The sequence below is a fragment of the Dreissena polymorpha genome, chromosome 7 (genome assembly GCF_020536995.1).
Source record: "Dreissena polymorpha isolate Duluth1 chromosome 7, UMN_Dpol_1.0, whole genome shotgun sequence".
NCBI lineage: Eukaryota > Metazoa > Mollusca > Bivalvia > Myida > Dreissenidae > Dreissena > Dreissena polymorpha.
The window spans coordinates 23,880,918-23,907,561 of NC_068361.1; the positions used below are offsets into that span (position 1 = coordinate 23,880,918).

General features: G+C 34.0%; 1 protein-coding gene and 1 long non-coding RNA gene across 2 annotated transcripts in view; one reads left to right on the top strand and one right to left on the bottom strand.

The window, feature by feature from the left end:
• Positions 1 to 789: 789 nt before the first annotated feature.
• On the top strand, positions 790 to 5,345 carry LOC127838043 (uncharacterized). The gene is made up of 4 exons (XR_008029620.1): positions 790 to 1,114; positions 1,435 to 1,490; positions 2,930 to 3,038; positions 5,001 to 5,345. It is a non-coding gene; the product is annotated as an uncharacterized LOC127838043 (long non-coding RNA).
• A 3,695-nt stretch (positions 5,346 to 9,040) lies between these two features.
• Positions 9,041 to 26,644, bottom strand: part of LOC127838965 (serine/threonine-protein kinase Chk1-like) — a 31,056-nt gene continuing 13,452 nt past the window's right edge. The window contains exons 4-11 of the mRNA XM_052367103.1: positions 25,821 to 25,947; positions 22,102 to 22,233; positions 19,466 to 19,616; positions 17,465 to 17,588; positions 15,446 to 15,575; positions 14,606 to 14,733; positions 13,651 to 13,836; positions 9,041 to 13,193 (exon numbers count right to left, since the gene is read on the bottom strand). Of these exons, the coding sequence (XP_052223063.1) occupies positions 12,843 to 13,193; positions 13,651 to 13,836; positions 14,606 to 14,733; positions 15,446 to 15,575; positions 17,465 to 17,588; positions 19,466 to 19,616; positions 22,102 to 22,233; positions 25,821 to 25,947 (1,329 nt within the window). The 3' untranslated portion in view covers positions 9,041 to 12,842. The remainder of the gene's footprint in view (positions 13,194 to 13,650; positions 13,837 to 14,605; positions 14,734 to 15,445; positions 15,576 to 17,464; positions 17,589 to 19,465; positions 19,617 to 22,101; positions 22,234 to 25,820; positions 25,948 to 26,644) is intronic.

Sequence of the window (26,644 nt, forward strand, 5' to 3'; positions counted from 1 at the left end):
CGAAGTTCTTGTTATGTTGTTTTTTTCATGTTTGCATGGTGCAACATTTCTTGAACAAAAGCAACGTTCAGTCAAGACGAATCAATGTAAGAATCCTCTTTAAAGGGGCCTTTTCACAGATTTTGGCAGGTTTTGAAGTTTGTAATTAAATGCTTTATATTGATAAATGTAAACATTAAATTTTAAAACCTCCAGTAAAAAATCAAAAATAAATTTAAAAAGGAAATCAAGTAGCCCGCAGCAGGGCTCGAACCAGTGACCCCCGGAATCCTGAAGTAAAAACGCATAAGCCAACTGAGCTATCCTGCCAAGCATACATTAGGTGCGTATTTGATACGTTATATAAGCAATCTTCGTAGTTTCACAAATTTAAACGACAACAACAGAACTCTCCAAATTATTCAATCGTTTTGCGTTGCAACGCTTTATAATTTTTAGGTTTTTAAATCGCCAAAAGATGCATATTATGGCTATATAAAACCAAATGTTCAGTAATACTGTTCCTCACAAATATTATAACTAAACCGAAAATTTGCGAATCTGAAACAACTTTTTTCAATTTTGTTAATTTACCAAACCGTGAAAAGATCCCTTTAAATTAACGATTTATTCTAACGTTCTGTATTAACCCAGCCAAACATTTCATTTCACAAAGTTAACAAAGCCCGTAGTTAATATTTTATTCATTAGTAATATTCAATAAACAGTTCTAGCGAGGCAAAATATTCATGTTTCAGAAGCTAACGAATGGAATATTGAATGCTTAGAGAATCACACGGAACCGTTTGTCGTCTGTCATGAATATTTAATCATGACGACGCATCAATAGTTTGTTTACTTAGTTCTAGTATACCGAAGGTTTGCTTTAGACGGTAGAATTATCTGATGTAGGATACATTTAATGCTGAAAAAAAAATCGGAAATCTTTCCAAACTGTTGAACGGATATTGATATATCGAAGACAAAAATGTGCAAGATGTCGGGGTGTACGAGATTTGTCCTAGCCTTTTTGTTCGGAATCTGGTCAGTTTCGGGAGTGCTAGCAATTTGTTAGAAGGTTCAGACAAATGTTAAATCAACGAGGGGTTTAATAGCGAACACAACTGTGCCCTTTGTAAGTAGTTTTTATGTCATTTGTTTTTAAATAACAAGAAGAAACAAAAAATAATTGATTTAAAATAGTTCTATACTGTAAAGCAAGTGATTGTGTACCATGTCTACGAGTAGTCATGGGAACCGTTAAGTTAAAAGTGTTTGTACCGAAATGGTAACATGACTGAAAGAAACGGATTATAAAAATAGTATATAAAAAACCCATATATTTCTGTGCAACCAGCAAGGATAATACGAAATCAGTTAATTTTGATTAATGATACTTATGATTAAATAAAGGTTAGAAGATTCCATGTGTATTACTATTTTTCACAATTTCAGCACACGGTCACGCTACCGTACGGTCAATGTATTGAGCGGTGTTGGAGAACCTCATCGTAAGCATGTTTCACTGGTTGAAAACCTTCTTTATTACTTAATTTACGCAAGAATTTGTATTAATGACTTAATAGTTTTACCCATGCGTTTTTTTTATAATTTTGTCTCAAGCTGGTTTTTTTTATTATGTGTGTGTTCTTCGTTATTCATTTAGTTGGTCTCAATCAATGCGACTAAAATATCCTTCTTTGTATTGCGGTATTACAATCTGTTCATGTGTTTGAAACTTGCAGCGTTAAATTCAGTCAGTATAAAATGATAATCGTACAAGGCGTCGAAAAAATCGAGGTATTATCACTTATCGAGGTAATATCACTTTTTGAACTTCAGCTTTCCCAACAGATTACAACGCAACATTTGGCCTTGACTATGACATGTGACTATATCGACACAATTATAAGCACATTACACACACGAATAAAGACGAGCGTAAACAATAGCCACAAACCCGACCGACCCTTTTATTTTGTGCCAATCCTTTACTTGCATGGGGTATTTCTTTTGAGTGTTAGATTTTATTTGCTATATTTACTTAAAAAATGATTCAGCATGTAATAACAATTAACTTCAATTTAGATAAAATTAACCGAAAAAAACGGTTAATTGAGAATCGTAAGATTATTGATGAAATTTTTTGTGGCGACGGTAGTGGACTTCTTTTGCCTTATCGAACATGTTTCCCGTATATTTTCTTCCTTTTTAACCAGGTTTTCCGAAGGAAAAAACTGGTTATTAGATTGGCGAATGCGGGCGGGCTGGCTGGCTGGCTGGCGGGCTGGCTGGCTGGCTGGCGGGCTGGCGGGCGGGCGGAACAAGCTTGTCCGGGCCATAACAATGTCGTTCATTGTCAGATTTTAAAATCATTTGGCACATTTGTTCACCATCATTGGACGGTGTGTCGCGCGAAATAATTACGTGGATATCTCCAAGGTCAAGGTCACAATTTGAGTTCAAAGGTAAAAAATGGCCATAAATTAGCTTGTCCTGGCCATAACTATGTCATTCATTGTGAGATTTTAAAATCATTTGGCACATTTGTTCACCATCATGGGACGGTGTGTCGCACGAAAGAATCACGTCAATATCTCCAATGTCAAGGTCGCCACGACTAAAAATAGATTTAAAAAAAAACTTACAAAGGGGGTTATTTTTTTTGTTCATTTCAAAAGTTCAGTTTGAGTTTACTGCCATAATCAGATTTTTTTTCACAATGAAAACCTGGTTTTGTGACAATTTTGTCCCTTGTTCTGTTTTTCTTAGGTGCGTGTACCTGAACATCAAAGTAAACATCGTCAAAAAGTCAGCATTAAAATAAAATTATATTCATCTTCATAATATTAAATGATTGGTTTAATTAGTAATCAGCAGTTACAGAATAAGTAAGTTACACAAGACTATAAATTTCTCCTGTATTATTTGCCTATGTCCCTATGATCAGGTGCACGTTCATGCAGTTTGACGAAAGCACGTCCCTGTGTCAGTTGTATACCCAGGCTGTCCCAACGCCGGGGGAAGGGACGAGGCAGATAGTCTCCATGGCAGACTTTGTAAGTACTTTGTTATTATAATAAGACCTTAATTAATGTTCATGGGAATTCACGGGAATACAACTTATTTCAAAATACGCATATTTATTGAATTGTTGCCGTCGGTAAAGGTAACTCATTTGTATTTTTTTTTTAAGTTGAAAAATCGAAATGAAAATTTGCAAGCAATGTTAATAATATAAAGTCAATGGCTATAAGAAATGAAAACAATACGGTACGTGTCTCACCCATTAAAGAAGATCTTTCTTGTTGCTAACTACCCTTTAGAGAAGTTACCCATAGTCAAATGGTCAAATAAAGAAAGGTCATAGAAGCATTACATCTCAAAACACATAATTGTATTATATCTTATATTCCAGGCTTTGTTATTTGGCCTTAAACAACTGTATTACGGCTTCTTCCTGCATTAAATGACGATGATCTGAATGTTAAAACTAGTTGAGATTTTTAATTAAGGCCACATGTAGTTGATGCACGTTTTGATTTCATTTACTGTTCATGTGCTCTGGTCGATATATAATCATTGAACACTTGTACCTCCTTAATACCGCCTAAAGACTCAGAGATTTTTCATTGACAATTCCAAGACGGTGGACCCAGTTGTGTTTATGTTTTTGTGTTTCTTATGTGCGTGTGTGTATGTGCTATCTAGTGCATTGGTTTGGGTCTGGTCGGCAGTAAGTTCCTGGTCATAAATATAGTACCGTTTTGTATAATAATGGTTTCTTCTCCTGCTCTTGCCCACTTTATGTGTATTGGATTCGACAATGCTGCTTCATGTTTTATGCTTTTGAGCGAGACTTGTCAAAGTAAATATACTAGAATTAACATGGACGACTGTTCGTCTTTATATCTCTCTTCCATTTTGTCTTATGTCCGTATGCTTGAAAAAAAAATACTTTAGTGTCTCAAACTGTCACATAATTATGCATTTTTAATGTCTGTCCGTATACGCAAAACTGCCAAGCTAAGTTCACTGTTAAACTGCAATATTTGTTTCTTGCAATATGAAGTTGTCCAAATTTAAATCATCTTAAGATAAAAAATTACGAAAGTAAGCCACTTTTACACACTCGAACTTGTTAAATTAGATTATGAGTAAAAGTATTTTAGACGTTATAGCAAATAACATTTTTTACATATCTGTACCCACAATGTACTAGATTATTAGATTAATCATTTAACATCGATTAGTGGTTTTTCACCACATTTAATTGAATCGTTACTAGAAGGTCATAACTGATCACATTGTGACGTTTTAGAATTGTTATAGAATATATATAGCAAAGTAGTAATCTTTTCCCCAAAAACCGCAAGGCCAAAAGGCTCGTTTATTATTATTGTTTCAAACGTGTGTTGTGATCCTCTGCAAAACGTGTTCGAATCAGGCCCTGGGGTCGGAACTGGCACTCCTACGGGGTGTCATTTTTAATTGCTACCACTTTCTACTTATTGCAACATGCAACCGGCGTCGGAGATTATTCGTTGCTTTTGTGACACGCTATAGTTAAAGTTACCCTTATAATAAGAGTAGGTCATATGTCGCTTCTAACGGAGAAGTGTATAAATGTTCAGTAAAGATATTATTATGATAATCATTTAAACAATGTGTTAGTAATTCTGTCAGGTTATTAGGACTAAAAAATGCAAATTTAAACGAACGTGATAGAAATAATACCTTGACATTCGTTAAGTTTGTTGTCATATTTGTGTAACCCTTCCATTTTTTTTTTACATGTGTGACCAAGGTTATGTTTAAGATATAAACCTTAGGAAACATACATGTTTCTTAAGCAAACATTAAAGCGAGTTTGCAAACTAGTTCTTTGACATTCTTTCAAATAACATTTTTGCACTTACGACCGTTCTGATATATCATATAATTTAAGCAAATATTTTGAAGCATAAGGACTTTTTCTTGACATGGTTGTTCACAGATTAAATAGCATGTTCTGTCCACAGACTCCTGCCTTCCCCGCCTGTACCTGTGCCCCAGGCCACATGTGTGTAGAGACGTCCGTTGGGCAACAGTGCATACGGCTGAAGTAACGCTCACAGACAGCAACATGGCATGGAAGAAATAGCTCTTGTTTTTGAATGCCTATTTCTGCAAACGCTCATGGAATGGTTAAATTAAAAAAGAAACAAACAGTGTACCAACCAGAAAATATAATGCTGTAGAAAGACCTGACAAAGACTGTTGCATCTTCTAGAGAAAAAAAACCTTCAATTTAATAGATTCCTTTTGATTTTACTCAGTCATGTTTCAACAATTGATATTTTCAAATATAAATAAACACGTACATATTTTATCGGCCAATTATCAAGTTCTTTATTATTACTATTATTATTACTACTATTATTATTTATTGTTTAAATAGAAATATTATTAGTTGCTGTCGTTGTTGTTACTTTTATCATTGTTAACGCTGTTGTAAATTATAAGTATTTCTACTGCTGCTCATATGACATCGCGATTAATTGTTATGGCGTCAATATACATTATAATTGGCGCAATTATCGACCTATTAAACACCAGAAAGTATGCTCACCATTCATATAAGTTTAACATAAAGCCAACACCATCAAAGTCGTTGAAGATATTGAGTTGTTATAAATTGATTGTTTGAATAATCTTTCACGTATACAAGATAAATGTTAATGAAGGCTGTGTCTTCGTTGCACTTTCTGGAAGATACCTGTACCAGTTAACAAGTTGCCATGAAAGTTAAACAGAAGTTCACTGCATTTAATTCTAACAGATTTTCAAGTCATTTTCTTCATAAATTGTTACTACACATTTATATTTCTTCAAAACACTTTATTTCTACACTGCGAGTGGGTAATATTTCTAAATAACTGAGGCGTTATGTCAGGTGCGAGTGGAAGTCCCATGGAAAAGATGACTTAAATGGCGTGTGTCAATGTAAAAAATTAAACCCAATGTGGCGCATTTCTCCTTTTTTGACCGAGTGTAATAGGCGTAAGAATAAGTGTTTCCTTGCTGATGGGTACAAGCTTATCTTCTTAGCGCTTTTGATTTAATGTTCGCGCGTGCTTCAAAGTCGCAAACAAGATAACGTTACAATAAAAGGTGATTTAATGTGTTGTTTCTGTAGGAAGATTTATTGTTCTGGAGTGCTGTTGTATTACTGAACTTCAAACCTGCTAACATGCGAGAACAATATGGCAGAAATCAGCCCCCATAGAAATTTGCAGTATCTGTTGCGTGTCTCTAATATTGAATATGCTTTCTATTCGATCTTTTACATTGTTTGGAAAAACGCACCGCAAACACATAAAGTATTTGTTGCGTGTCAATAACAGTAAATATGCTTACTATTACATCCTTAAGATCGTGTGCAATATACACCACAAACACATACAGTATTTGTTGTGAGTCTATAATAGTGAATATGCGTACTATTACATCCTTAAACATAATTTGGAATAACGTAATCCGTAGCAGGTGCGTAGGTAGGTAAGTGAATGATTTTTCCGAATCTAGGTTGACATATAATGTATATTTTGATAACAATAAAAATATGTGTATATGGTTAACCCATCCAAATACCACCTACACTTATACTTTGAGAAGCAATTACAATCAGAGCGGGAAAAAACTGGTCTTTGACGGCTGGTTTAATGTTATCTTTAAATAGTGTTACTGAGACGATTCCCCTTGAGTGTAACCGTAATATTTTGCAATGTGCACCGCATTGTGCACACACAGGTCTTTCTGACATTAAACGTAGTGACGTCACTATCTATGTATAGAATGATGTGCACCTCGCTCATTAAAGTGTTTATCCAAACCTCTCAATACTTTTGGATTGTACCAATTTAGGGTATCCCAAACAAAGAATTCTTAAAGACTTATATTATACACTGTTATGAAAAACTATTAACAGTTATTTGGAAAGAGTCGTCGGACAAGCACTTATACAAGTTTAATAGTGCCAGTGGTATGGAAACGCAGCCTTCCAAAGTATAAAGTAAAGCCACCTTAAACATAGAACTTACACAATAATGTTATCAGTTTTAAAATGTGTTAATTTAAATGTCAACATCGTTTTGTGTATGTTAACATTCTTGTATAAAATCGAATTTTCTATCAAAATTTATCAGCAGCAAGACGTCTTGTTTTATTTGATATAGTAGGCCAAACATTTCGTATGAAAGATGAAGAACGTTAAAAAATATTAAATCACAATATCATCCGAATTTTAATCATGCCCCAAAAAAACGCTCGGAACATTTGACATAATACAAAACATGATGTACAAGTTGCCAACGCAGTTGAACGCAATAAACGTGCCTACCGCGAATGTTGGTCATCGGGTTTTCCTTCTATTTGTATATTATTATCACGAATGTCGTCGTTTTACCGTTAAACATACTAAGGATTCTCCCCACTCAAGCAACGAACAAGATGTCGGCGTTATTTGCATGCCATTGCCGATGATGGTGCTGCGTGTTTGCACGGACAATAAAGTATCATACTGAATTGTCTTGTTAATGAAATTCGCCAATAAAGTTCTTAAATAGTCTTTGAATTATATTGAGCAATAATTTCAAATAGATATAAATCTATTTCCTCGAAATAAATTAAAACTATTTTATGTGAATGTTTTAAAACTCGATACTGCAGTGCCACACGGGTCATACATGTATGGCATGAGTGAACTAAAAGACAGAATGATTGAACGAGTCTTTGAAGGCAACGTCATAATAGGCTCTCAGTGAAGTTGATGATTGGTTTGTGTTGCAGAGTATTATTTTCAGATAGTAAATCAATACACTTGCATCATATATTAATGAATATGCATAGCATATCGAAACACTATTTCTCACGTAATTGTTAAGTACATGCACAACAGAATACACGCATTTCAAAGCTAGTTAGCTATATTACGGATGCAATGTATTAACTGTTAACTACATTACTATAACAGTCCCTGTTAATGAATAACGTGAACATACATGTACCCACTTGCATCGAGTATACACTATAATTACATGAATATAATGTTGCAGTTTACAAACAAATGCTACGGTCCTATACATTAAAGATTGTTACTGTAAGTGAAATTAGCGACAATTCGAATTTCTTATTAATATTTAAATTTATTTTTACATCTGAACACATGGTACCTATTGATCAATCTGCCTTTGTGTTGTATCAATGAAATCATTATTTGACGATCAAGCATGATTGCACAATATTAAACAATAAGTCAAATGCTTTGTCTTGATTAGTGTTTCTGATGTTCTTTAGACGAGAAAAGCCAAAATGGTCCTTATAAGTTGTTTTGACACGATAATTTCAATACTTAAAATCTAAGTTGTTCATTGAATACAGTATATTGGAAACAATAAGTCAGATGCTTTGTGTTATTATTGTTTATATATACAATGAGTCCAAAGTTGAGTCTTTAAATTGTTCATGAAGTAAAATAGGTCGAATTCCTTGCCTTTAAGTTGTTTATTGGAAACAATATATCCAATGACTAGTCTTTATGTTTTTCATGTGATTCACTAAGTCCATTCTCTTTAAACTGATTATTCTATACAATATGATTCTAAGTCTTAGGATTTTTTATGATACGATTAGTCCGTTTCTTGGCCTTCAAGTTGTTTATTGAATACAATAAATCCATGTTTTAGTAAACAAGTTTTATATTGCTTGGATAAAGCAATTTCAATGATTAGTCTATAAGATTTTGTATCTAAAACTATTTATCCAAACCTTAATTATTACATTGTTTATTGAATAGAATAAGCCCAATGCTTAGTGATTAAGTTGTTTATTGGATACAATAAGTCAGAATTCTTGAATTCGTATTTATCACTAACATTAATTGACAATTTTAATTTTCCTTTTAACGCAAGTGCGAGTCTAAGCATGTGTGGTAATTTATTAGATATAAGCATTTCACTTTTTGTGTTGTAAGCGACGGTTCTTAGGCCCCACGAATCCATTGAAAAACTAAGTGTACAAATAACAGTTCAAGACATGTTATTACAAACACAATGGTTATACATTTACAATTTATATATACATGGTACCAAATTCATTACCAAAATCATATTCTCATAATTTCAGTACATAATTCCTTAAGTACTATTTCATATAAAGATATCATCAACACGATTTTAAAATTATTTTCTTTCAAAGGAATTAAATTAAAAGTTCATTTAATACTATCCAATTATTAGAGTTTCTATAAAAATCAACAAATCATAAAATTAAACATATATGATGACAACATTTGCAGCATGTAAAATGATAGGATCAATAAACTAGTAAATTATTAAGCATAGATTATCCAGGTGTCTATCAATCAAATTAAACTTCAATAAACAAACATAAAATCCCAGTACTTAGTTACCAGACAATTAACAGCTACATGTATAGAATAGTTGGTTCAAGTCTTAAAACACCAGCACTATAATAATGGTTAAAAGGCCAAAAACAATGTTTGTATTTAAACTGCACGTAACAACATTTAAATATTTTATAAATAGTAAAAACAAAAGCTTTAAAATGCATTTTCATTTCAATAATATAATTTGACATAAAAATCATTAACAATTGCACATTTAAATCAAGTGTATACACACACTTCTAATCTGCGGTCATGCATAAATTCCAATTATAAAGGGACAATTGTTTATATATGTATGAAAAATTCCCCATTGCAGCCACCATACATATATTTCCTACAAGTATCCATGCATAAATTCGCAATAACCATGTCCATATAAAGCTTCCTACCCCAAGCAGAAAAGCGTTTTATACAATTGATTTCCCATTAAATTTATCAATTCATACACACATTCCTAATTGATGTAAAACATGAATAATCATAGTGATAGCACAATGATTTTCAATAGTAAAAGAGTTCATGTCGTTTTTGCATTGTCCGGACAAATGATTTTTGTTGTCAACAAATATTCGCAAATTTCTTTCCCAATTATTGTTGTTGACATCATCTCCCAATCACATAACATGTAAATAAACATAATAAGATGTCGTATATAAAACATACCCTGTCTCAGCATCAATTCATGCATTTCTCGATCCCAATCCCAATATGCACACAAAAATCTAGAATAACCACTTAAGTCTCAATCACAATGTCAATACACAAAGCTAGTATACCGTGTAACATTTCAATCACTACATGTTAATTTTAATTATATTACATCATAAAGACACATTTCAGCATGGGTTATTACGAATATTGTGTTATTCTGATGGATGACAAAGTATTTTAAATTTTCAAATCAAATGAAGGAACTGTGTTCTGTGGCAAGGAAAGAAATAACGTTAAATATATTTAAATGATGTTGCAATTGAATGTATGAATCCACTACTTTAAAGGAAAAAAATGGAAATTCATAGAGCATTCATAGCAATAACAAAACATAATTTTATGTTTGTTTACATCAGATATCAATCAAAACAATCATATATAATAATCACTCTCAAACAACAACCAAATACAAATATAATACAAATATAAATATGTATACATTAAACAATGAGTGGCGCTTGTTTTAAGGTCATTGGGCAACTAGATAATAAAGTTCATGGCCCAACAAAAACTAAATACAACCACACCATTGAATAAACATAACAAAATTAATCTGTTTTACATTAACTTGTAACATTAATTTTACTTATTTCCACAGCAAAATAACACCAAACAAAGCAGTCATAATTATTTTCTAAAGTGAAAACACTTTGTCATTAGTTACACGCTATAAATGAAACATCATTCTGCACAGAAAATGAATTAATATCACATAATTTAAATATTTCATTTACATTCAAATAAAATATATAAACAAAAACACTTTGTGGTATCAATAGCAAAACATCTATACACTGTCATCACTAACAAGTATTATAATTACATGTGAACACCTTAAACTTCAAATAATAATGTTGCATTATGGAAACATCACTTCGTCTTGTAGATGATTCAACTAAATCTATTTTACAAAAGGTGAAAAAAATGTTCCAGACAAAATTTTATGCATATATATATTCCAACACAGAAATAAAATGTTGTTTATATTTATGTAACTATATATCGTAACAAAATTGACTCAAATGCATGTGATTATCGGTCAAAGCAAGATGATTATTACCTTTGGCCCTGCAGGACCAAATGTTGATAATCAATAATCGGCCCCGGAGCTAAAGCATGTGACGTTACCGCCAACGCGCTACGTAATAACAAAATGGCGTCCACATTCAGTCTCAGCCAACGGTGATCAATACAATTAACCACAACTCAACGAAAGAATCGAACATAATGTTAACGACATGTTGAAACTGAAACTCTTCTATACATTAGATATGCCTCTATTTGAGCTTTAACAGGATTCATCGAACAGCAAACTTTATAGTTAAAGAAACACTTACCTCAACAACTTAAACCCGATGTTTATAATAACAAGAGCACCGCATAACGGGTTCCACGCTCGGCTGCGAAAGCTTGTCAGAATTTTTTTTAGAGGTCACAATGACCTTGACCTTTGACCTAGTGACCCAAAAATGGGTGTGGCGTGTAGAACTCATCAAGGTGCATCTACATATGAAGTTTCAAAGTTGTAAGTGGAAGCACTTTGATTTTAGAACCTATGTTAAAGTTTTATATTAGAGGTCACAGTGACCTTGACCTTTGACCTAGTGACCCAACAATGGGTGTGGCGTGTGTAACTCATCAAGGTACATCTACATATGAAGTTTCAAAGTTGTAGGTGGAAGCACTTTGATTTTAGAGCCTATGGTAAAGTTTTATATTAAGAGGTCACAGTGACCTTGACCTTTGACCTAGTGAAGTTTAAAAGTTGTAGGTGGAGGCATTTTTACTTTAGAGCCTATGTATAAGTTTTAAATAAGAGGTCAAAGAGGTCACTTTGATTTTAGAGCCAATGTTAAGGTTTTAGCAAAACGCCTACTTCGGACGACTGACGGTGGACGACGAGCTGGCAATGACAATAGCTTTGGTTTTCTCCAAAAACAGCTGAGCTAATAAAATAGCAAGGATGTGCTATTCCATTTGTATCAAATGCTAACCCCTTTCACCAAAAACATGATTAACGAAATCGAATGACTTGTCGGAGCAATTACACAAAATGGATTCCTAATAATGCATGACAAACACACAATCCGAAATAAGTTTTGGATTCGTTCGATGCTAAAAAATATTTAACTGTTAAATATAAATCCTCCACGACTGAAGTGTTGTCCCTTAAATCCAGAGAGTCTAGCTAAAACTGTGTTTCATCACAGAAATTATATCACATGAGATACATCATTAATTGCGTGATTAATTGAATGAAAATTAAAGTACGGAAATCTGGTTCTGTAATAAATAGTACAGTTAACGGGGATTAAGTATTAAAGACGCTAATACCACCGTTGCTAAAGGGGAGGGCCGGAAGTGATAATCGGCCCTGGAGTGAATAATCGCCCTCAGGCCTACAGCATTCGGGACGATTATTCACTCTGCAGGCCTATTATCACTTCTGGCCCTCAAGCAACGAGGTTCTAAATAAAAATCAATGACAGTATGCATGCAGAATGCTTGCGTGCTAAGAGGTTCATAATTTTGTGGTTTCCCAAAAAAAAGACTGTTTTGTGGACATTAAATCGTGGATTTCTGATTATGTAGTTATGAGCATAGATTATTTTCCGACATGTTTGTGAATTGTTCAACCAATGAAAACAAAGAAAGATCCACGAATAATAATGATTAATAGTACATGTTTCTATAAGCCCAGTTTTCAGATATAAGGCACTGCCTCATTATATGATAGAACTGGACTGTCCATATCCGACAAGAGTTCTTGAAAAATAGGCAACTTATTGTTGTGTTGATCATCAGGTGGGTCCCCCATACTCCAATCTCTAGCAGCATTGTCTTCTACGGCATCAGCTGTGAGTTGATGTACTTCTTGCTCATCTTCTCCAACATCGGATGTATCTGCCGTAAGCATATCACTTTCATCTGCTTCCTGTCCTGCATGTTCATCCCATGCTTGGTCGAACACAGCTGTTTTATCAACCATGACTTGAGTTGATTGACTCAGGTTCACTACCAAATCGGTCGGTTTCCAGCCTTCAGTATTGGGAACCTATAAAAGAAATAGAAAAAAGATATCAAGAAATGTATATGTTTTAAAATACACCAATAAATAACCAATACAAACTTAAATATTTATATAGATGAATTTGGTTGAAATGTAATCTATACAATCCAAAAAGCGTTTAAACTTCTTTGGTTAAATTGTAAATGGGAATTTTGTTCCTTGCATGTTAGTAATACAGCAGATAAATCTATTCATGCATGTTCAAAAAGTGGGTATGAGTTTTAAATAATCGGATTAGTAGTATGATTTCAGAAAATCTTTAAATATAGTGAGAACTCTGAGCTTAGAATACAATTCATACAACGGAGCAAAAACTTTAAATGACAAATCCATGTCAATCTCAACAATGCAGCAAGCTTTAACGGAAATATTCCCATGTTTAATACCTAAACGTACTTAACAGTTTATAAATCATGGATAGCACTTTGTAACAAGATCTTACCTTGACCCTTGACCTTTCTGTACCAACATCAGGGTCCAGTCTGGGCTTCTTAAAACTGTCTACTGTGTTAGAAACGTTATCAATCATGTCATATTCTCCCAAGTTGGTGGCAGGCAGGTATTGAGTCCTGCCTCCACGAAGGTCTACCACTGGTGATGGCATGGTCTCTTTTAGACTTGTTTCATTCTACAAAGAAACACATGGCTATTACAAGAAATCAAGTTTACAAAATTTTACAATCTACCCAAATGAACCCCAAGCAAAGTCTGCATGTGAGCTACCTTCAAATAAACTTTCATTCTTTAGGAGAGTTGTGTTACACTTTAAACAATCAAACTTATAACATCTCCAAAACAAGCCTCTCTCTTCATTCTCTATTTCCCATGCATGCATTTATCACCCTTTGATTTAAATTGACAGGCTAGGATTCCATACCCATAAAACACAAGTCAGTAAAGTATTGCCGGCCAAAAACGTCTGGTAGTTGGGAAACTACTACTGGAACAACTTCCGATTTACTAACAAATCGACTAAAATCTGTCAATTGGCCTTAAATGTTTATTGGAAATGAGGTCCAGTATGCTTGAATTCTTGGCCACGTGCAATTCTACATGCTAAGTCTGAGGGTCGGCAGACTTTTGCAGAAACTTTTTGTTGACAACAAAGAAAGCCGAGCCCAGTGAGCATAGTTGGTAGATCCCTGATCAGTCAGTACAGGTATCTTAAGTCTGAATACCAGCATGGCCAAGTAACAAATTTTAGAAATTAGACACAAACGTCTTTAAAAGGAAAATTATCAGTAACTATGCATTTAGACTTGGTTATAACTGTGTAATTTTCTTACTTTAAAATGGAATAATGTGATACAACAGAAATATTGTAACATATGGTAAAAAATCAGACAAACAAAAACAAACAGAAAAGAAAGGAAAAGCAGAAATGTTTTGTGCCATACCTTGATATGAATATGAGCAGTATCCATAGCAACACTGCTAGCTGAGGAGTGCCTGCTGGTTGTTGGATTTCCAGCTTTTCTTTTAAGAGAACCTTTTGGAGTTATTTCCTGGAATTCTGGACTTTCAACTGCAAATTTAACATCATCATCATAAAACATAGCATCAACAGAAGTCCTCAAATAAAGCTTTGATTGATAGTTAAAGGCAACAAGAGATGTGTTTGTGAAACACTATGTCCCCATATATTTGACTTTTGACCTTGAATGATGACCTTGACCTTTCACATATCACAATGTGCAGCTCCATGAGATACACATGCATGCCAAATATCAAGCTGCTATCTTCAATACTGCAAAAGTGTACATTAAATTAGCAATTTTGAACCATATATTTGACCTTTGACCTTGAAGGATGACCTTGACCTTTCACCACTCAAAATGTGCAGCTCTATGAGATACAGATGCATGCCAAATATGAAGTTGCTGTCTTTAATATTGCAAATGTTATTGCAAATGTTAAAGTTTGCACAAACAAACACACAAACCAACCAACCAACAGACAACGCAAAAAACAATATGTTCCCCACTATAGTGGTGGGGGACATCAAAATAATAAATATATAGATTCTGTGTTTATAAAATAAACATTTCTAATTTACTTGTTTAACGACCCTCAATATATCCAAATATCAATATACTATACAAGCTAACTGAATGCACAACCTTATACACATATAGATAAGTAATTATGGACAAGCACAACTTAGGTGTAACACAATTTTATATTAACCACGAACATAAATATGTGTTGTCCCTAACTAACAACTTTGTTTGCCATACTATGATCTTGTAGAGTGCCCCATGCCTGCAATGAGGTCAATCTCTCCGAGGGATGGTCCTTCAAGAGATTTTCAAGCAGTTTGTGAATTAATTCTCGGAACGGCTCTAGGATGGGTATTTCAAAGATGATCTTGACGATATGAAATGGATACAGCATGAACCATTGTTGTAAGCTGCAGCACAAAAGAAAATACAAGTTAGTGATCGCTTTAGTTCATGCATTTGCACACTGCATTGAACAGATGACAGACTCCATTGATTGATTTTGCAACTTATGGTGATAAATTACTATACATATTACTATACTATATATATTTAACACCTATTTACTACTCTTATCTGATTTAAAAAGTAAGAGCCAATGGAACCAAAGAAAACAAGATATAAGGCAAACAGGAATATGGCCAATATAAATCATGTTGAAAAGATCCTGATACAGCTTTAGAATTTCTGTTATTAATATTATATTGTGGCCATAGACATACCTTTTGGTCAATATCTGTTATACTTCTCAAGGCATACAAGGCATGCAAACTTAAATCTAACAAGAGATGTGTTTGTCAGAAACACAATGCCCCCTATTGCGCCGCTTTGAAGCCATATATTTGACTTTTGACCTTGAAGGACGACCTTGACCTTGACCTATCACCACTCAAAGTGTGCAGCTCCATGAGATACACATGCATGTCAAATAGCAAGTTGCTATCTTCAATGATGCAAAAGTTATTGCAAAACTTTAACCAAGGTTAAAGTTTTGGGACACACACAATGAATGACAGACGGACATGCCAAAAACAATATGCCCCCGATCTTATGATCCGTGGTCATAAAAATTGATAGATTATAGAAAGAAAAGTGGCCATGTTGCAAAACTAAATTTTCAAAGTTCAACCAATTGATTTTAGAGGAAGTTTAATATAAATAACTTTTCATCGTAAAACTAGGTCTGCATAATAATAATAATGAGCTAAATTAAGTTCTGAACACATATATTAAGTTTCAATTCAATACATGTAGCTGTATTAGATATAGAGATATTTGGCTGTTACATGCAAAAGTTACCCTTAATTTTCAGAAAGCGGAATGGTTCTGCAGGTCAGAGTTGTGGAACTTTGTCAATGACACAATACAATAACCTTTAACATATGTTTGAAGGTTCAATACAATACCTATAGTAGAAAGAGTGATATGAAGATGTAACCTTCAAAAGGTCGATACGTTAATTAGGTTCATGCCAAGACATGTGCCTACAATTGGGTGAAAAGTATATCTCAACTCCAAGCTAGCTAGGTCAGCACGTTAGCTACCAACATAAAACATTTTATTACAATACTCACATTCAAACTTAAGCTATTGAGTAAAAACATTCCTCCTACTTAAAGAAAACTGACCTTGATGTTGATTCAACTGGTCAAAAATGGAATCCAAAGCAACATCCGTTTTTTCTAATTTTAGCAACAGTGACTGGCCTTTGGCCCCAAGTACATTCCCATAATAGGTATGCATATAAGCAATCTACACACAGAATTTTTATGCATACCTTCATCCAAAATTAAGCTATTAATAAGTAACAGTGACCTTAACCTTGACATTCCTTGCATCAAAAACTAATTCCAGACTTGGTCCACGTATCAGATAGTTGTTAAGCTCCTGGAAATTGTGCATTTGATGTATAACATTTTTAAAAACATTCATTTCAGAACGTTAAGATTTTTAACAAATAATCATGGAATGAATTGCACACACCTGTCAATGCTTTTATGAATTATCACAAGAGCATAACTAAATTTGTAAGCAGAAACACACTACCGAATGCGTATGTTTACACTACATTAACAATTTGTATCTTCCAATTAACACTGCTTGTGTATTTTATATTATCCTTTGTCCAGATAAAAAGCGATTGAAAAATCATGCACACATGTACAAACTTGTTATACATAATGGAGCACGTTCACTAGGCAGGGAGCGTTTATTTGGATACAGACGGAACTTGACATGAATAAGACTGTGCATTACCTCTGGTGATACATGTATTGAAAACGGTCTAGTTCTTCTGTGATGTTTTCCAGTCAACATAAACATCAACACAAGACCGGCTGAGAACATGTCTGCCTGTTCCGAAATCTCCTCGTCCTTTCTCCTGAAGATCCATTTTAACATCATTTGAGTCGTGTTCTGATAAAACTGGGCCTAATGCATTTGCGTAAAGTGTCGTCCCAGATTAGCCTGTGCAGTCCACACAGGCTAATCAAGGACGACACTTTCCACTTAAACTAGATTTTCGGTAAAAATGGATTTCCTTTTAACGAAAAATACCATTAAAGCTGAAAGTGTAGTCCCTGATTAGCCTGTGCAGACTGCACAGGCTAATCTGGGACGACACTTTACGCACATGCATTTTGCCCAATTTTCACAGAACAAGACACATTTAGAAATAATTTTGGTGTTTCAGTAATTTTATCCTTGTGTATATGTTTTGTTTCAATATTTGAAATGTGGAATATCTGATACGAATGAAATAATTGCCATACCATAAATAATAAGAATTTTCATAACCAAATATTAAACAATGAATATTTTAACATTTGATTATCTCAAAATCTTGAAATATAACACTGGGACAAGTTATCATTTTTTGTGCAATGACCAACAACATCTGCTAAACAGTAATGTAATGTAGGTTGCAGCCTATTCCTTTTTACAAACCGTTGTTTCTTCATTATATGGTCACTTCTAAATAAGAATTGGTAAGTAAAATTCATCTGATTTTAACTTAGACATCACATAAAACACTCATTTAAACATAACAAGAGATATGTTTGTCAGAAACACAATGCCCCCTAATGCGCCGCTTTTTTTCCCTTTGACCTTGAAGGATGACCTTGACCTTGATTTTTCACCACTCAAAATGTGCAGCTCCATGAGATACACATGGGTGCCAAATATGAAGTTGCTATGTTCAGTATTTCAAAAGTTATTGCAAAACTTTACTGTAATATTAAAGTTTTGGTATTGTTGTTTTTTTTACCTTTGACCTTGAAGGATGACCTTGATATTGACCTTTCACCACTCAAAATGTGCAGCTCCATGAGATACACATGCATGCCAAATTTGAAGTTGCTATGTTTAATATTTAAAACGTTATTGCAAAACTTTACATTAATATTAAAGTTTTGGGACAGAATGACAGACAGACAGGCAAAAAACAATATACCCTCGATCTATCGATCCGGGGCATTATTGTATGAACATACACAAAATGTTATATTTGGAAATTTCGGCCTAATGGTTTTTACAAACTAGTATCCAACTTAGAAAATTTTCTTCAACACATATTTCTAAACGTACACATTTAAGCCCCAGTCCATACAAACTTGACAAAATTGAACTAAATTAGCACAAATAGCTTCAAACAAACATTTAACAACCAAAATAAAATATTCCTTTGACATTGGTCAAATTATAATAGTGATTGGGTAAGAATTACTATTATTAGTAGCGTGTTAATTTTATAATGTCGTCAAAAGCCAATAATTACTATTTATGTAGTTTTGCATTCTGTAGTAACAAACAAACGTGTGGTGAGTAGATTACGTTTTTAAGAAAACCATAATTAATAGTAGCGTGTAACCAAACCATGCAAATTCAACGTTTTATTTTTACAAAATCAAATAGGTCTTCTGTCAAATGTTTGTTTCCAATTATCGTTAATCCGAAGTTTTTTAACGGTCCCGACGACTTCGAAATAAAGGTGTTGAAGTGTAATTGTAATTTCAATAAAGATGCAGATCACACCGATCTGATAGCATGTGATGCCTCTCAAGTTAATGGACTGAGTAAATGTTCTTACAAAGATGGCAATACTCTCCATTATTTATAATTATTTGTATTTTTATAAACAAAATACTTCATTATGAAATAAATGCCATCCCTTTCATACAAAACGATTCTCCCATTAAGCAAGCATTAAATTATTTATGCAGACAAGGACTTTTAAGATATTATTAAAATACTCACATTTTCAGGTTTCTGAAAATTTCTGGAGCCATGTAAGCAGGTGTCATGCCATTGAAGTCGTTCACCTCATGCCTCATTTTGGCAGACCCAAAATCAATGATCTTGAGTAAAACACTGCCATCTTGTCCAGTAGAGACACACAAGTTGGAAGCTACAAAAGTTCAAAAGTAATCTTAACAGTATTCACCAGAACTTATTTTTACAAACTAAAAATCAATGATTGTGAGGAAAACGCTGCAATATTGTCTAGTATAGGTATGCATGTATAAGTTACAAGCTATGCAAGCTCAAAGGCTACCTTTACCATTTTTGTTGTTAGAAAATCATCCAACTATTCCATCACTGGCCCAATACAGCAAGACAGGCCTTTTTCTGTCTATTTAGGGAAAAGGTATCTAGCAAAATTGGGATTTTTCGAGCTGCAAAATATTCCAAATTGGGAAGAATTTTCATTGACAAAAGCATTATTTGGGAAATCATTTTTCTGATATTTTCTTATTAAATCTTATGCTTTCATACATTTGTATTGCCGAAATAAGAAAAATATTTAACTGTTTTTTTTAACCATGCACCAGTCATTGTCAACTGCTAACGTAAGTATGTGTATGAAAAAAAAAAGACTTTGTTATGCTTGAAGTTCAAATAAAATACATAGCTCGATATATTATTAAGGATATCTATCGGGAAACGCATTTTTTTGGCTTCCATTATTTTGGTCGGAAATTGGGATTTTTTTTTGAGAATTGGGAAAAAATAACCATATTTAGCATTGGGAATGGGGCCCACTATCGGACCTGTGAGTTAGGCAGAAAAAAGCCTGCCAGAAAACCTTTAATCTTCAACCACCTTACTGTTACTTTTACCAAAGGACACATGCTTTGCACACAAAACTCCTTCTGCACGACCCAGTTGTTCGTTCCAGGATGAACATCTTTGGTAAATAATTGCATAATGAATGATGAAGTTCCACTCTGGAGAAACTGTATGAAGTCCTTATGACTTTTGACCTTGATTTGTTACCTTAAAATTTTAATTAGGGTAACATGTCTTATGGTTATTACTATATCACCACATGGTGACCATCTGTGCTAAGCTATTTTAAAATTGCATGGTGAATGAATATGTTGCCGTCTGGACAAGTTGTATTATGCTCCAATAGACCTTTGACTTGCAAATGTGACCATGACCTTTGAGATAGGATCACCGGCATGGAAAGTAATTTTAAAATTAGGTGATAAATGATAAGTCCATAGTCCAGATAAAGTGCGTGATGCACAAATATATTGTTTTATGATAGAGCTAGGGAGACAGGTGCTTCACCAAAACCACTGTTCCTCATGGTGAACGTTTGTGATGATTCAATAAAATAAAAGTTTTCGTCTGAACAAGCTCTGACAGACAAACGCATTCAATTTTGAATAAAACAAGCACCCAGACCCACACACACACAAACACATTTAACCATTGTGACAAATTTGTTGAGAATTCCACAATAAAAAAATAGTGTTATTTTAAACTACGATAAAAATGCCTCAATTTGAATGTGATAAACATTAAGGAGTACTTGTGGAAAGCATTTGCATAATTTATTAATGCTTCGTTTTGTTTATTGTACTTATTTTGTACATACATAAGAACTAAACAATAGTGCCCATTTTTTTTAAAATAGGCCCTCTAAAGGGTTTGGGTAACATGGATCTGCAAATGATGTGTTAGGTTTTTGTTCAAATGATAGCAAATAAAAAATGGATTAAAGAAACATGAACATGTAAAGAAACCCTTTCCAAACTGAAGTTATTGAGCAGAGACTTTTTAACAACAGTGAGATTAACCTTTATCCAACCGGCCCAAAATGCAATCCAAGCTAAGTCTACATGATAGCAATTTGCAAAAAAACATTCACTACAACATCTTCCTGTAAGCTCAAGTTATCCAGCAAAAACTGTTTTTCTATTTTTAGTAACAGTGACATTGACTTTAATCTGACTCACCCCAAATGTAATCACAAACTAGGTCTGCAGGCAAGCTAACATCTCAGTAATTCTGATAACATACATATATTCCAATCTAAAGTAATTGAGTAACCTTGACCTTTACCGGACTATAACCCCAAATACAATCACAAGCTAAACCTGCTGTATTGTAAGTGTAACCAAGATTGGTTAAGAAAAACTAAAGTTACTGACCAAATAACACCTATTAGAAACAGACAACATTAGTTCAGCAAAGTTGAGATAATTCATGGGCTTCAGAAGAGCTTAATGTAAATTTGGTTATGAAACTTAGTGGAGATGATATGTTTACAACCATTTCAACCAATTTTTTTGATGATTCGATCTGAACTTTCAGAATTAGAGAGTGGACAATGAAAATTTTGCTCTTTTTTATAATTCAATGGTCCCAATTCAGAAGTGCTATAAGGGATCTGGTTGCATATGGGACTTGGCCTAGGTATTATGCCATAAACTTTATTCCAATGTTTCATTATGATCCAATTTTAACTGTTTGAGTTATTGAGCAGACACGGTTCTCCTGGAGACCACATTCACAGACGCTCAATTGCTCACCTGCCCGCCCACCACATGTGTTCTTACAAATACGCGTATAAAAATAGAGCAGAACCACAAACCACTTACGTTTTATATCCAGGTGTCGGTGGCCATATTTATGAAGATATTTTAAGCCACATATCAGTTGGCTGAACAACCTCACAACAGTGACAATGGGCACACTTGGATGAATTTCGATGTATTTACACAGAGTCATGCCTGTCAATAAAGAACACATGGTGTTTTTTTTAAAGCAGTACTCTATACGTCACTTTTATCTTTCGAAAGAGTTGAAGCTTGATATGTTTATTCAGTGTCTATGATATAACAAGAGCACCGCATAACGGGTGCCAACGCTCGGCTGCGAAAGTTTGTCCGAATTTTTTTTTTTTTTTAGAGGTCACAGTGACCTTGACTTTTGACCTAGTGACCCAAAACTGGGTGGGGCGTGTAGAACTCATCAAGGTGCATCTACATATGAAGTTTCAAAGTTGTAGGTGGAAGCACTTTGATTTTAGAGCCAATGTTAAGGTTTTAGTACGACGCCTACGGCGGACGGCTGACGGCAGACGACGAGCTGGCAATGACAATACCTTGGGTTTTCTCCGAAAACGGCCTAGCTAAAAATTACTTAGATGATAATACACGGCTGAGCCGGGCCAGGCAGTGATAATCGGCCCGCAGACCGAATATTTATAATGACCCCGCAATGGTGATAATGGCATGAAAAACTGTACACATTTGTTACTATATATAGTAAGGTGTGTATTTTATCCGGCTATATAGCCATTACTAAAATGTGTCCTAAAATAAAACTGACTGGTATCATGACAAAAAAAGAAAAATATTGCATATAATAATGTTTAGTATCAACCCAAGGGCATTATTTAAACAGTTGTTGAATTACCATTATCTGAAGACACATACTGCATATAAAAGCTGTTGGCTTTGTGGTTTGAGAGAATACGATTTTTGACGATGCTGCGAAGCAGCTCGTCTAAGTTATCATACCATGAAAAAATTCTTCCCAATGGCGACCTATGTAAAAGACCGAGCCATTCCGATTGAGAAAGCTCGATTTTTCTAATCGGCATACCTCTCTGATTATCATTGATAAAGGTAAAGGAAGCTCAGCTATAAATAGGACAGCATATTCTGGGAAAAAGATTTAATAATAGTTTGAAAACGTGAATTTTAAATGTGTTATATTCAATCCATTATATGTGTATAGATCAATGAAACAACTATGCATTTTCTGTATTGTATTTGACATTTGTCGTGATTCTGTAAATAAATTGTGAATGAAAACGTGTATAATTAACGTTTAACGCGATCATGAGTGTAAAGAAAACAAATTATTTCGAACCTGATATTTGTAAACGTTAAAGCGAGTATGGTATATAAACAGCATAATAGCCGTGTGACATAGATGAAACTCGCTCTTATGCGTGCTCTCTCATTTTGCATATTTAATAAACTTTTTAAACTGAAATTAAAGAGCCACAACAGTGCACACACTATGTTTGATAATGCATTCGTTTGTTGGATATTGTTTTCTGTTTAAAACACATATGAGGTCATATCGCGTAGATTTACTTAACCTTACCATGTGTTCATGGGCGAACTCACGTATTCAAGTCGTATCGGACTATGTGCTCATACCTACTTTCGGGAATCATCATGAAATTATTGCCTTACTTAGCAAACAAACATGCCGTAGCTTATTGAATTAGAGAAAAAACAATTATCAAAAGAGAAAAATTATATGTTCATGCACATGGGCATGTGAAATCACGTCCGTACACATAACATCATTAACTTAGCAAAGGAAACAACGAAATATAAAGTTTGCTATGATATACACACGAAATTTAAGAGCATGGTGTAATTAAAGAGCATGTCAAGTTTTGAATATATCTGCTACATAACGTAATGTTATAACCCACACACATTTTACTGTAACATAACGTTTTATAAGATAAGTGGTACAGAAAATACACGTCGATAAAATATATTTGATCAAATGTAACCCGCCTCCCAGATTCACTGAATGGGTCAAGTACTACTTCCCCGTACCCCCAAAAATATTGTTCTTATCCTATTTTTTTCGAAACCAATTTGTTTTTCCCACCCAAATTCTTGTTCGTACCCAATTTTTTTTTCGTACCCATTTTTTTTTGTAGTCAAATATTTTTTCTTACCCAATTTTTGTTTTGGCATAATTTTTGTACCCAAAATGTTCGTGCCCATTTTTTGTAGCCAACATTTTCGTATCCACATACACAATTATGGTAATGTAGATAAACTTAAATTGATGCTTTTATATCCATCCTCTTCAAAAGCATCGTCACACCAGTACTGTCAGTACTTTGATATATACATGAAGTTACTTTGGTATATAACTTTCTATAAATTATGTCACCCTCAGCATGCAAGGTTTTCAACCCAATATGAAACACCTTGATAAGGGACCACCATATGATGGCATTTACCAAATACCAAACCACTTCGCTTTGTGGTCTCAGAGTAGATCCTTAAAATGTTCACTGTATAAATATAAGAAAAACAAGAGGCCCATGAGGGCCTGAATCGTTCTACTGCTAAAAACACTGTGCAAGTTTGGAAAAAATAAGATGGAAACTGTGTACTTAATCGCACAAACAAGGAGAATTTTCTCAAATTCAAGGGGAGATTATTGTGTACTTATTTCTCCTTTACTGCTCATATTCAATAGGGTTCAAGTTCTTATTGATATAAAGATACTGTGCAAATTTGGAAATAATTGGATGAAAACTGTGGAATTAATTGCGTAAACAAGCGGGATTTCAAAATTTTCTCATATTCAACGGGAAGTCATTCTGGACTTATTGCTTCGATATTGCTCTTTTTAAAAAAGGGTTTGAATCCTCATTGATACAAAGACACTGTGCAAGTTTGCCAAGAATTGGATGAAAATTATGGACTTTATCACATAAAAAAATGAATTTTCATTGTTTTCTCAAATTCAAGGGGAGATAATTCTGAACTCCGATATTGCTCATGTTCAATAGGGGTTGAGTCATCATTCAGATAAAGACACTGTGCAAGTTGGGGAATGATGGGATGAAAACTGTGGACTTTATTGCGTAAACAAGCCTTATTTCACAATTTTCTCAAATTCAAGGGAAAATAATTCGAGTCCTCATTAATATAAAGACACTGAACAAGTTTGAAAAGAATCGGATGAAAACTGTGGACTTTATCGCGTAAACAAGAAAAAGTCTAACACACGCACGCACAGACGGACGGATGACGGAAACCACGCCATGACATAAGCTCTTCAGGCCTTCGGCCAGTAGAGCTAACAAGTACCCCAAAGGTCAGGCCAATTTTGACCCCAAGGGATTGATTTGAACCAATCTTGTAGAGGCCCACAATACAATGTTACAACTCGTACATCTTGCCCTTAAAGTTTCAGAAAAAAAGATTATTATCTATGCAAGTCTAAATATAAATATTGGACAAACAACACCTGACATCTTTTGGTAACATACATGTAAAAGGTTTTTAAAGTTATTTCTATATAAGTCTATCATAAATCTTGCAACCCATCTGGCATGGCCAGTTTTGATACGTTGTTAAATGCCAAATACTTTGGAGCAAATTAATAAAAACTTACGACTTACGTCACGAGAGAACCACCCATCAAAACAAAAAAAAAGAGAAAACATAGGCTTCTGTAATATAACAGGGTCGCTTCTGTAATAGTACAGGGTCACTGCCATTTTGTTTAATCATGATTTGATTTTTTAGGAGACTAGACTTACCTGCGTGTTCAAACAAGATCTGTACAGTTGATAGTCTGAAAATCAGCCCCAAACATGCCAGAATATTTGGATGCTTGGAAGAACATGGAATTATGACTTCGTTCTTCTTGAATTTGTTTCTTTCCACCTGAAAAAATAGGCATTTCCTATCATCATGATGTTTGTGGAAGACAGAAATATTAACTAAACCTCCCAATATGTCAAGACATTCATTTTATAACAAGCAAGAAGTAACTGGTATGCTACGACTCAAACCAAGAAGAAACAAGTTATGCATAATCAAACACACAGAAACATGGACCTAAGCATAATAAAATTCATTTCTTTATACGTTATACATAACTTCCATACCTACAAACTTCCGAATACGTGGTTAATAAAAGATATTGTAAAAAAACTCACTTGCCATTTAATCAATTAAATAGGTGAGGAAATATTACCACACATGGGATATAAGGTAATTCCTACCTCTTTATTTTAGTTATCTTCTATGTAATGCTGCTATTTGTATATTTACAATGAAAACAAGTTCGGTAGTCCTAATTCTTATAACAAATCAGAAACTGCATTGGCAAAGTGGATAGTAAAATCACACTGTGCGCATGATGTAACGGATATTCTATTGAAATAAATATGGAAACTGTCAGTATCATTAGCCATTTCAAATCAAATCACAGTTGTTTTAAGAATCAGTATATTTGTGTACTTTGTCATTGTTGAATGCTTCATTTTGTTAAATTGCCCGATACTAAAGGTCCAGATACCTAACTTCTAACATTGAACCCATTTGAGCAACATTTCAACTGAGCGAAATAAACCTGAAT